This window comes from Balaenoptera acutorostrata (assembly GCF_949987535.1).
Source record: "Balaenoptera acutorostrata chromosome 6 unlocalized genomic scaffold, mBalAcu1.1 SUPER_6_unloc_1, whole genome shotgun sequence".
NCBI classification, from domain to species: Eukaryota; Metazoa; Chordata; class Mammalia; order Artiodactyla; family Balaenopteridae; genus Balaenoptera; species Balaenoptera acutorostrata.
The window spans coordinates 241,998-254,953 of record NW_026645490.1 but is presented as its reverse complement, the minus strand read 5'-3'; the positions used below and the strand labels follow the sequence as shown (position 1 = coordinate 254,953).

The following is a 12,956-nucleotide window of genomic DNA, read 5'->3' as shown; positions in this document are numbered from 1 at the left end:
TATACATTGCATTTCACATATTAATTAATATTCCATGGCAGACATGTGGCAAAGCATATGGACAACTTGCCCAAAGTAACATAAGTAAAGACTTTTTGTCTTATTCTCATCTCATGTCCATTTTCAGTAAGGAGTTAGGATAGACCTTTTTCTCAGAGTTTTTGGAATTTGGAAAGACTTAACATGTATTAGTGGACAAAGTTAGCACAGACAGCAGATAGACCCAGAAGAACAAGAAAAGTCACTTAAAATAATTATGACAGGGAGAACATCCACAAAACTTTTAAGGCCAGAGAAGGAGTGCTTGATTTGGACTTTCTTATAAAAGTAGAAGGAGGCTTCCTGAGAAGAAAGCCAATACACAGTCTTTCTTGCTGGGGGTCAAGGTTGCATCAGCGAGACCATAAGCTGGGGACACTGCTGTGGGTGAGAGCTACACTAGTGATGGCGGGGCAGCAGCCTCTCAGGGGGGACACCTGTGACACACCAACTGCGAGCAGGTGCTCAGATACCCCTGCAACATGACTTCATATGACTCTGGAAAACATCTTCAGATCCAATGAGAAATGTGTTTGCTAGGAAAGGATACCAAATGCAGAAAGAAAAAAAAATCAGAGATGTATAAATACAGTGGGGTGGGCAGAAAGGCCTCAAAGATGTCCAGGCCCTAAAGAAAGGAACTGTGAATATGTTACTTTGCATGGCAAAAGGGACTCTGCAGATGGGATTATGGTTAGGAAGACTGTCCTGGATTACCCAAGTCGATCCAGTCTAACCACATGTGCCCTTAAAGTAGAGGACTTTCTCCAGCTAGAAGAAGAGGAAATCAGAGAGGTGAAGCAGAAGGAGAACAAGAACAAAGAGCAATTTAAAGATGAAAGGGACTTGACCCGCTGCTGCAAGAACAGGCCACACAGAAAGCATAAGGGATGTGGGAAACCTCTAGGAGCAAAGACCAGCCCCCAGCTGGCAACCTACAGGAGATCAGTGTCTCAGTCCTACACCCACAAGGAAGTGCGTGAGTGTGTATGCAGAAGCATCAGGAGGGCAGTCCTGACTGCTGCCCTCGGAAAGGCCTGCTTGCAAGGCTGGCCCATTCCCAAGACTCTAATGATAAAGGTGGCTTACTGTGCCTAATGTTTGTTCAGACACTGTGGTTCATACTCAATACCTGCCTTCCTTCTGGGAGTCTGGGATTTTGTTACATGCAAGGCAGAGGGTGCCTATATGACCAGCCCCCAGTACATGAGCTCAGCTGGTTGGTAATATTCCATGTGGGTTTCTATAACTCACTGCTGGGGGATTAAGCTAGTCCCGTATGACTTCCCTGGGAGAGGACTGTAGAAACCTGGGCCTGATTTCCTCTGGGCTTCACCCCAAGCACCCTCTTCCTTTGCTCATTTTGCTCTGTGTCCTTTCACTGTGCTAAATCATAGCTGTATGACTACACACTGGTCCTGTGAATCCTCCCAGCAAATCATGGAACCTGGGGAAGGTTCTGGGAATCTCCAGACACCTTGAAGGACAAGTCTTCCCCAGAGCCTCCAGGAAAAATGCCTTAAGCAGAGAACCCAGCCAGGTCTACTGTACTTTAGACCTACAGAACTATGACATAATAACTCTGCCTTGTATTAGGTCACTAAATCCATGAAAATGTGTTACAGCAGCGATAGGAAACTAAGTAAATGGCACCACGAATAAACATATTACTGTCACTAATGAAGAGTATAATATCTCAAGGACATTTTTTAAAATCTTAAATTCATTCTCAAGTTAACATCAGCAATTCATATCTAAAACAACCACGTGAAGAAGGGGTAGAACCTCTGGTAAGGTGTATGGTTGATTTTTAAGAGCAGCTGACATTTTGTGAGGGGTCTGGAAAGCAGCCAAACCAGCCCAATCTTTTTAAAGAAACTGTGAGTATAATGTCAGAATCATCAACTAGTGTGATTTACTGCTGTCAATGCCAGTTGTGTATAGTTGGGCCCAGATTAGGAGATGAATTCACTTAACCCACGGTGGTGCACGCAGAAGATGTGAGGATGAGCCCTTTTCCTAAAGGAGCTCAAAATGTAAGAGAGGAGAAACACCTCCACTGGAGCTTCAAGGATCACTAAGTTGAGACCAAGGGCTACAGAGAAGCACAGAGCAGGGAGCTAAGGAAGGCATCCTGCCAGAACGTAGATTCCACTCATTCGTTTTAATTCAGCAAACATTTACCAACGTGCTCGGCCCCAGGCACCATGAAGTGCTGGGGACACAGGGAGGGATGCAAGCTCAGCAGGAGTGTAAGGCAGGCCACTTTACCCATGTTTATTGTGTGATAGGATGGATAGGATTGAGGGGTCCACTTCTGTCCTCACCTGCATGATCTAGGATTAATAATGCCACTATATTCTTGACCCTACTTCCCCAAGGGTGCCTGACCTTTAAAGAAATCAGCAGAGGGTGATGCTTACATATGATTCCTCTCCAACCTGCTTAACTAAAAACAAGAATTGTTAGAGTTGCTCAATCAAATGGGATTGGAGCGGGGCGAAAATATGAACCTTAATTAATACAATGAAGAATAAGTAGGCATTAACTATTAGTTAACTAATTTTGAAAAATAATATTTAAGTTTGAACAAAAGTTCTCTATGTAAGTAGATGTTTCATTAAGCTTTAACTTACTTAAGCAATATTGACCTTAACCCTGCTTTGGACTTGGTGTTCTTAGAATAAGCACAACATTAATATCTGCTTCGGATCATACACATGGCAATTACTTGTTTGGAAACCTTAGGTCAGCCAGCCCTAAAAACACTCACATAGCCCTTCCCACTTTGTTCTTTTATCTAGTATTAGACAACTAACTAGTTTTTCTTGATTCAATTTGCATCAACATTTATTGACTAACTAATAAAAGCTCCAGGGATAAGAAATTAAGTAGACCACAATCTATTAAGTTATAATAAGTTACAGAGTTCTAAGGAAAATTAAATGAGGGCAGTTTGTTACACAACGAATAGTATCATTTTGTTGCCTGTTACTTTTATAGATAAGCTATGTGCTAAGACATAACGGCTTTTTAGCTGACCATTTTCTTCTTACTCTGACAATTAAGAAAAAAAATTTTTTAAGTTATACAACATTCTTAGCCTAAATTAAATGGAAGATACACTGTGTATTTTTTATTGTGGTAAGATATACATAACAAAAAGTTTAGCATTTTAGCCACTTTTAAGTGTACAGTTCTGGACATTAACATTCACATTGTTGTGCAAACACCACCACCTTCCATCTCAAGAACTTTTTCATCTTCTCAAACTGAAACTTTGTCTCCATTAAAACACTTACAGTCCATTACTCCCTTCCCCTGGCTCTTGGCAACCATCTAAATTATATTTTTAATAAGAAGAAAAAAGTAATTTCTTCTCCACCTGATGAATCTTCAGGCCACACCCCATCAGCCAATTGCAAACCTGCTGCAGACCTTTACAACACTCTACTTTTAGAGCTTCTCATTCAGAGCAGACTGTGATTTAAAGATATGAAATGCTAAATAAAGAATAAATTACATAAATTTTAATATTCAAAAAGTTAAGCAAACAAAATTTAATTCTTCTAAAAGAAGCATGGATATGTAATCAGAAGTAGGAACTATGTCACTAATGTAAAATAGTTATGATTCCAAAGAATCCTAGGGATCTATTGTCCATAAATTACAAGGGGCCACATGGTGCCCAAGTTCCTGTTGGAGCAGGAACTCAACATATCCCTCAACAAGTCCTCCACAGAGAGACTCTCCATTACATCTATTTTTACATGTTCAGGGTCTTTCAGAAATTTCAGTTTATCAGAGGGCACAGAGAAAATGAATTCGCTTTATTTAAAAATGCTGAGGCAATATAAACTATTGTGTTTGTTATAAAACAAAAATAAAATCAGTTGTATGTGACTTATTTATTCCTTAGACTTCACACTATTTAAAGGAATAATGGGAAGACATTTTCAATATTTCCCTACATTATAAAATTGTTTTACTTATTTCATAAATTAGCCATGGACGGTGTATTCTGGAACGTCACATGTGGCTTACATTCAGTGGAAACATTTTCAAGTAACTTAGGAGGCTCTGTTTCTATACTTGATCTGACAGATGGGCAGCAACATGCAGTAACTGGCATAATTCATACTCCGACAGACTGCTTTTCAATAAAGCACATACCCAGATGCTTTCCTCTCGTCGATATTGCTTCCAGTTCCTTCCGCCATCGCTGAACATCAGGAGGTAGCTGGTCACCCAGTCGGAGCTCCCGTATCCTCCCTGGGTGGCCACAGCTGTGACCTCCATTCTTTCTCCAAGGTCAATCTGCAGCCACTGGTATTTATTTGACACAAGGGGAGACCAGCCACCAGCTCCTTTTTGTGGGAATAAAAAGAAGAAAATCAGTAAAGACAGAGAAATCTTTGAAATCTATATTAACCTGTAAGAATGGGGTCACAAATAAGATTTATGAAAATCATAGTTTCAAATTCTGCATTATGTAATGCCTCAGAATTATACAAACACACTCACATACACACACACAAACACAAAATAAAAATACAAGTTAAATGTAAATGGATGAAGCCTATATTAATTGTTTCGTTTCTTAGTTCATAACCCCTGACTCTCTGGTATTGGGGTGTCCCGCTAAGTGAAATTGCTTAATGTAATAGGTGGACAACTAAACACCATGCCATTACATCAGTGCTTGGAACTAGTGTCTTTATTGGCTTCAATGCATGACTTGCCCTTTGTTGGACATAAACAAAGGGCAAACTTTCCTTTGTTGGAAAATAACAAACTTTCCTTTGTTGGAAAATAAAGCTAGAAAACCTTAATTGTGGATTCCCAGCATGAGGAAGTACAATGTTGAATGTTGGGATAACAAAGATGGCTATGGCATAGCCCTACATTCATGGTGCTTACAGACTCATAGGAGAAGCAGACATTTCAAAGAACAATTTGAAATGCAATATGGGAGGGGTGGAGGTGAAAGTGATTTCTGTGCAGGGAGGGAGAGTTCTAAAAAGGCAGCAAGGAGGGTGAGCGAGAACCCAGAGGAAGTGAATGGGGAGGAGTTTCTCAGGTATTCAAGACAATAGACGCAGAGTGGAAATTACTGTGCTTTGTTTTCTCCAGTGCCTGTGAGACACCGAAGAATTAGGGATACCTGTGAAAGTATTATTGATATATTTTGTTCTTCTAGTTTAACAGAAACATGAGTTTTGAATTTGGATTTAGATGTCATATTAAATTTTCTGAATTTAAATTATTATGCAATATAAAAATTGGGAAACAGGTTTGAAATGCATTCTGGAACTGATATTTTGCTAATTATCCATGTCTAGAAAACACAGTGTCATGTAAACAGTCCTTAACACAAAAAAACTAGCTTTAAAAAAAATTTTCCCCATCGTCCTGACATCTAATTTGAGGCTCTCATAATAAGGTCTGACACTTTAGACAACATTTATTATCTTTTTTATTAGGGGCTATTATTAACATCCATGTCCTGTTTACAAAAGCTGTTACGACCAAGTACACGTCAGGAGGTGTGTGACATGGTTACAAGAGAGCTCAAAGGAAAATGGAAGTGGAGCGCTTACCTCAGGGTGTGGAGGTGAAACTAGCAAGTGAGCACATCTGTTGCTTCACTATGTCCTCCGCTAACGGCACTACGTGTATAACCCTTAGCAAAATTTAAAGCTTACAAATTCTTTAAAACTCAAATTCTTTCTAAGATTTCCTCATTTCCTGCAATCTTTATTCCAAAATTCCAAAATGTCCTCTCAACCACAAGCACAATGTCTTTTCCTTTGATCCACATCTTAAACATGCCACAACTCTGGCTGTTCTGTAATGCATTATTAAACTTTTTATTTTGAAATAATTTCAGATTTACAAACGAGTTGCAAAGATGGGATAGGGAGTTCCTGTCTACTTTTTACTCAATGTGTCCTAATGTTAATATCTGACATCACCATAGTATTTTGATCAAAACTAAGCTATTCACACTGGTACAATGGCAACAAAACGACAAACTTTATTTTGATGTCTCTAGTTTTTCCACTAACTAACTCCCTTTTTCTGTTCCAGAACCCCACATTGCATTTAGTCACCTTGTCTCCTTAGTGTCTTCCAACCTGTGATAGTTTTCAGTCTTTGTTTGTCTTTAATAACAAGATTGATCACCACCCAACACCTACCTGCTACTTCTACTGATTTGTGCAAAGGTCCCATCTAACGTTTGATGAATGATAAGTCCTTCTGGGTTCTAGCTGAGGGTTAACTAACAGTCCCAAGTAACATTACTCTGCAACTGCCTGTAATTTTATAATAATTGCCAAAAGAAGTCAGAAATTAGGTGTTGGCATTTAGCTGAACACTTTAACTTAAAGGTTCTACATTTGAAGTTTTATATGAATCAGTTTCAATCTCTGAGAAACTGCTACATGTCCTGTATTCTTAGTATCAAGGTTGTAAAGAATGTACTGAAGATACTTCTTCTTTTTGCATTTCACAATCTTTCTCTGTCATCTTTAATCTCTCTTGAAGCGGGAAGTATCATCAACACGGGTACCACATGTACAGAAATGCAACAGAGTAAAAAGCGTCAGCATGCTTCCAGCATCTGCCCTGGGACCAGCCTCTCCCACAGATGCAGCCACGTCTCTGTCAACCACTCTTCACCATCTGCAGGTAATCAACCTTGAACATTTCACATTCCTTACCTGTGGTGAGAAGGTGCTACTGGTATGCAAATTAAGCTATCTGATTAAGTAGGTACTCTGATAAAGTAATGAAACTGCAGAATTCCCTGTGCTGCAAAGCAATTCATTTCAGCTGGGTAACACAGCCACGGTGTAATCCCCAGACCCCTGTAGGGTGATGATGCTGAATTACTGTGCATTCGCCCATGCACGCAGTCCACTGGGGTAGATGCCCTTTTTTCTAATGACTGGAAAAAGTGGGAAATGCACAAATGTAACCTGAGGACTGTTAGGGAGCCCCGAACAGTTTTACTGACGGGTAAGGGAGATACTGTTCTGTAATGGAAAACAAAACAAAATACACTGAAACAACATTAAAGTGGGTACGCTTGAGCACAGCCGCCCCACCAGCTCTTAGCTGCAGAGCGGTGGTTCTGAAACTGATCAGCCTGCATTATTCAATGTTGCAAATCTTCAGTAAATTCCCCCTGGGAACCAACACCCCCTGAAACAGAGCCCAGGGATTTGCAATTACTGTTTTGGAGTCACCAGTGCTGAACCCACAAGAAAGGCACTTGCCCTCCCACCCAGCTCTTCCCCTGACCACACCACAGACTGTCTTTTTCCATTGTCACCGTCCTGTCTCCTGCCTCAGCCCCTTAGTTGAATAAAGTGTCACAATTCATACAAAGGAAAACATGTCCAGAGGGTCTGACTTGCACAGAACAAGGTTCCACAGCTTAGGACACTGAACACAAAACATCCCTCCCAGCAAAGTGTGATAGGTATGCTTTAGGGCTGCAATGAGAATTCAACAAGAAGCTGTGTTAGAGCATCTAGCACAATACTTTCTCTCCCATACACGATCGCAAGACGGGAGACAGTCATGGTGAAAGAGGGGTGACATCCAGAGTGTGGGGCATTGCAGTCTTTTCATTACTGAATGGCCCGTTACCTGCCACTTTATACTAGATAAAGGAGAGAAAATGAGGAAAGCCAAAACTTGTCACAAGCATGTGATGTGTTCAGGACCCTCCCAGATGCTCTAAGTGCTACCTCACAACTCCTCCATGCACCCGGCAAGTGGGACGGGTGTTACAGTCTCTGCTTTGCAGACAAGCAAAAAACAATCATTTTAGGTTCGGGTGAGGGTATTTTATTAAAGCTTAGCTCCCTTTTCATTCTCTACCCCTTCTAAGAACATATCCCTGTGATTTGTCAGTTATTCAGTATTGTTTGCTTATCAATACCAGACTTGTCTTTTATATTGATATACTGGCAGATATATTGGAAGGTTTCTGTCTCTAGTTATCCCTGTGTGATTGTTTCCCCCACCTTTCGTTGGCTCAGACACAGGCAGTGACTTGTGTCTTTGGGGAGAGGAAAGGCTGAACAGGAAACTCTCAGCGAGGGCCTTATTTATTCTGGTCACTGATCAAGATGAAAATGACCCCTGCCCCTGGTGGCCACGGGGCATGCACTGTCATAATGAGTGTCAGCTTTGTGCAGAGGGGGAAATTACCCAGAGGTGAAAAGGAGAATAGCTCATGCCTTCTTCAAGTTGGAACAAGGTCCAGAGCAGAAAGATACCGAAGGGAGCAAAGTCAAGTGGGATCATCTGAAGTGAACAGACTAACCTATCTCCAGGGCATCTAAATGTCAAGCAAGTAAATGGCTAAATTGAAATTGTAACCAAGGGAAGTTTCCCTCCAAGATCTTCATTACATTGTCTCAAATGGGAGCTCATCAAGCTCTGTGTATTTCTTTCCTCACTTAAATGCATCTTAATTCACAGAAAACTCATTCCAGATTCCAGGCGGGGCTGGGTGAGTGGGGAGAGGGTGAGATAAGCAGGAGTAACAGATGTTCCCAGGAAAAAGGGGCCATAGGGCGGCAGGCCCTGGGGATGCTCCCTGACCATCCCACTCAGAGATCTCTGGGATTTATATATTGGTGTTTTTGTCACAACCCTGCCTACATTGCTGAGGGAAATTTAAGCATTTGCTCCAGCTCTGATTTCTTAAGGAGCAATTCCAACTATCTACATATACCATTTCTGGCTATCAGGATGTAAAAAAATGCAGAAATCCTCCCTCTGGACCTGTCTAGGTAACCTCTGATTCCTTTTCTGCTGTGCTTCCTGCAGTCTGCTAGCAGCCTGAGCAGGAGACAACAGGTAGTTTTCCAAAAAGTGCATCCATAATGAAAAAAATCACACAGAGCTGCCTAATTGTAAAACAGATTCCTGTACTAAATGCAGACATACCCTATAATGGTTTTGTAAACAGACAATTTAAAATTAAATAAAAAATAAGTGTATACTTGTTAATTTGTGATTCAAATTAAATGCCAGTGATATTAAAGAAAAAAAGCACAGTGTGACTGTTCACATGTGACTCCCTTAAGTTCTGTGTGCAGTGTCCCGAGGGACAACTTTCAATGCCCTTGGCAATTAACATTCATCACTGCAGCTCTTTCTGCATAAAATAAACAAAAATCCATTGCTACTGTGTGTTTTGTTTTGCTTCTCTCATAGACACTCCTGACCAAGTATTAAAGAAACACACAGTAGAGAGGCATTCAGATCTGAACTGACCTCAGGCTTTGCAGTTCTTATGTGTTTGAAGTTCTGTATTGACAAGATTATAAGATGATTTTGCTAATTTCTCACCTTAGAAATAAAATACGAATTGCCCAGCAAGCCTATAAACCATCCGAACATGCACTAAATACCTCATGCATGACTGAATAAAATGTATGACCAAGTTTATTCATGCATCTCCCGTGAAATCTTCATGTTTATGAGAGATGCAGCTCTGAGATCTGGTCTAATTCTATAAAAGCATCATTGTGCATCTTTCAGAGGCCCCCTGAGTTATTCAGAACAGATATGATTCCAGATCATTCTTGAGGCCACTCAGAATAGCTGCATCTCCCTCTGATATGTAGAGAACAGTGGGGAATCCAGGATGCCCAGAAGGGCAGGAGGCCAGGCGTTCTGCTCCAAGGCCCCCACCACTTCCTAGGGACACACCGTTACTCTTCTTAAGGCAAGAGCTCCTTTTTCTTTTTAATTAAATTCAGTGTAGGATCATGTCAGGAAATGCAAGGGTGAGATGCTTAGAAATAAAACCATGAGTACTAAACTATCCATCCATACTTGACTGCTCAGTTAGCCAGAAGCCTTTGGAAAAAAAGTCCATTGATGGTAAAACTTACATTTTCTTTAGTGATGTTATGTAGCTGAATTCATTACAATTTGTAAGCACACTGTGGAAGCCTTGGATAAAAAGAGATATGTACAGACGAGCTGCTATACAAAATAGAGTAGTAAAATGAGAATGCAAAAAGGATGAGGTCTAAGCATCACAAAATGTAAATACTACTGACAAAGGTGCATTTTTTTGGGGTGTAGGCATTCATCCCCAGCAAAGTATGGCATTATTTTGTGTCGGAGAAAAGCCTGCTCCACTGGATTTCCTTGGAGGAAACGTGGCAACAAGGGAAGAGTCTACTGCAAGGATCACAGGACAGAGAGAACAGGGAACCCCTGAAATACCATCTTCCAGTCAGCCCCTAGTCCAGAAGCTCCTCATTAATGTTCAGAGCAAAGGTGGGAGTAGCTGACCACAGGGTCCCCTGAGATATTCCATTAGCCTTTGTCACTGGCTGTGGTCTTCCTGGACCAGTCTCTGTGCCACAAGTTAAACCAGAATTTCAAGACTCCTGTGTGCTTTGATTTAACATAGGATCCATGTATCATCAGTGATCCCAGATGCCTCATGAAAGGTTGCTAATTGAACCTCACCCCTTTGGCAGGATTGAAGGTCACCTCACTTGGTACATCTTTCATCAGTGACTCCAAACAAAAAAAAGGGAATATCCCTACAAGAGGTAATGCAATTGCATTGGATGAGTAAAGCAATATGTGATGGGACAAAATATATCTCCATAGGGATGCCAATAATATTTGTTAAAAGTGGAGTAAACAAAGACATCATGGTGTATGTCAAGGATACATACTGTTAAATAAATAACTTTCATGAACATTTCTGTATATTATACATGATATAAAAGTGAATTACTTTGGAAAAGAACAGAGTAGAATTTGCTAGACAACTATTTTTGAATTTGGATAGTGCTTAGAAGGGCTTCCACATACCTTTTGGGAAGTTGCCAAGTACGTCATAGGCAGTACTTACTCTTGGAAAAATACTATGGCAAAATTGTGGCCACCATAAGATACTTACTGGGCAGATTATAAACACAGACATAATTTTGCAAGGATAAACTGTTGTGTTTTTCATTCCTCTCCGGTAAATCCTGTTAGCCAGTGATCATTATCCCATGAAGCCCTAGAGAAGCCAGGGAGGGCAAAGACCAACTAAGAAAATAGGAAACAGGACGTGTGATGTCTCCCTCTTTGGCAGGAAGAAGAGATGGGAACCCAGACGATCGTGGGAAAGAGAGGAAATGGAGGAAGGGTAAAAGGTGGTGGGAGGGTGATTCAGACACCTTGCTCAGGAACGAAGTCCCAGGGGGATCAGAAAAGTGAGAGGAATAAGCAAGCTGTGGAAGGGCTTTGTCTTGGCTTCCATTTGGAATTTTGGGAGATCACCTTGTAGGGGGCTGTGCAGTCATCACTAATGGTTGCCAACTATTTCCCTTCTTCTACCTTCCAGGCACTTGGAGGATTGCGATTTCCACGCCCCCTGGTGGTTGGGTGGGGCTATGTGACCAGCTCTGGCCAACAAGCTCTGAGTGGAATTGATAGGTTACTTCTGGACTAAACTGCCAGGACAAAACCATTTGACGAACTTTTTCCCCTTGGCATGGTGAACCAGACTGCCCACAGGCCATCAAAAGGGGGCACAGAAATGAGATGAGAGTCTGACTGGATCTGAACAGAAGGTCAACTTGGCAAAGGCAAATTAAACCTGTAACCAAGGCTGCTCAGGCTGGAAACCAAATGAGACTCATGGTCAGGCTTCAGGGAGGCAAGAAGTGACATCGCAAAGATCCCGGAAGGAACAATGACCTGTTCCCTGGGAACACGGTCTTACCAAGAGGTAAATCCGCCACAGGCTTCAGGAGCAGGTGCCAAGTAACCCTCAGCGTTAAAAGCAGACAAACTCCCTTCAGCAGACAGCAAGGAGCTGAGTCCCAACGTGAGAAGCCCCACCATCCAGCTCCATGAGGGCACCAGCCCTTCTGTAAACCCAAACACTGTCTTGGAAAGAAGCAGGAACAAAGAAATCTGAGCATCCCTGGAAGATGCTCACCCATTCAAAGGAGTCCACTGAATTCAAAAGAGACTGAGGATTGCCTTATTCTGGGGGTAGTGCTATAATTTGGGCTACTTGGTAGAGAGAAATGACAACATTGCCTCCCTGAAGGTTGTTGACAACGCTGAAAAACACGTTTGGTTTGTTCTGGTTTGTCTCATCTAGCATCTTAGGTTCTATGGAGGTAACCTGGAGACTCCAGACCTTGAAAAGGACCATGGGAAAACCTGAGCAGATGAGTTCTGTGTGACAACTGTACGGCAGGGTCTGCACGAACCCTGGGATTTGGGGGCTTCTCCTCTCACATGCTACCATCATGCCGTGATTTAATAAAGTTGCATCGTCACCAAGACAGTGCTCTGTGCTGTAGTACATGGGTGTATTTTACATGGATGCTATTACATTTGGCCTGTCCACTGCACTCAATACCCACAGTTGCATCTGCAGGATCATTTGTTAAGAAAAATCGGAAAAAGAATGTGTCTTGGCCCTAATAGGTCTAAAAACTTTTAGGAAGCACAGATAAACAGAATGAAAAATCTGACATCCAGAGGCAAAAAGTCCCCAGTACATTCATATGCCTTTATAAAAATCTGGTTTGCAAGCCCTTTTATTGCCATCTGAATTGCTCAGACTAGTATTTGGGAATACTGACCAGTTCTACCAGGCACCTAGCCTGTGAATAAAAGATAGAAATACTGGAGAACTACGATTTTATGAAAAAAATATGAGGGACAAGTTTATTATTATAAGATTTGCATCAAACATTTTTGATGTATTCAGTAATATTCTGATGTATATCAGGAGTTGATATACGTCTAGATATTTTAAATTATTATTCACTCTTTCCATTTTCTAACATTTCTTTGTAAAAAACAGTGAATTTTACATCACAGCTTATTTGGGATATTGCAGAGCCCAAATAATC

General features: G+C 41.3%; 1 protein-coding gene across 1 annotated transcript in view; it reads right to left on the bottom strand.

Moving 5' to 3' along the window:
* Positions 1–12,956, bottom strand: part of LOC130706589 (uncharacterized) — a 133,299-nt gene that overhangs the window by 51,239 nt on the left and 69,104 nt on the right. The window contains exon 4 of the mRNA XM_057539228.1: positions 4,213–4,406. Within this exon, the coding sequence (XP_057395211.1) occupies positions 4,213–4,406 (194 nt within the window). The remainder of the gene's footprint in view (positions 1–4,212; positions 4,407–12,956) is intronic.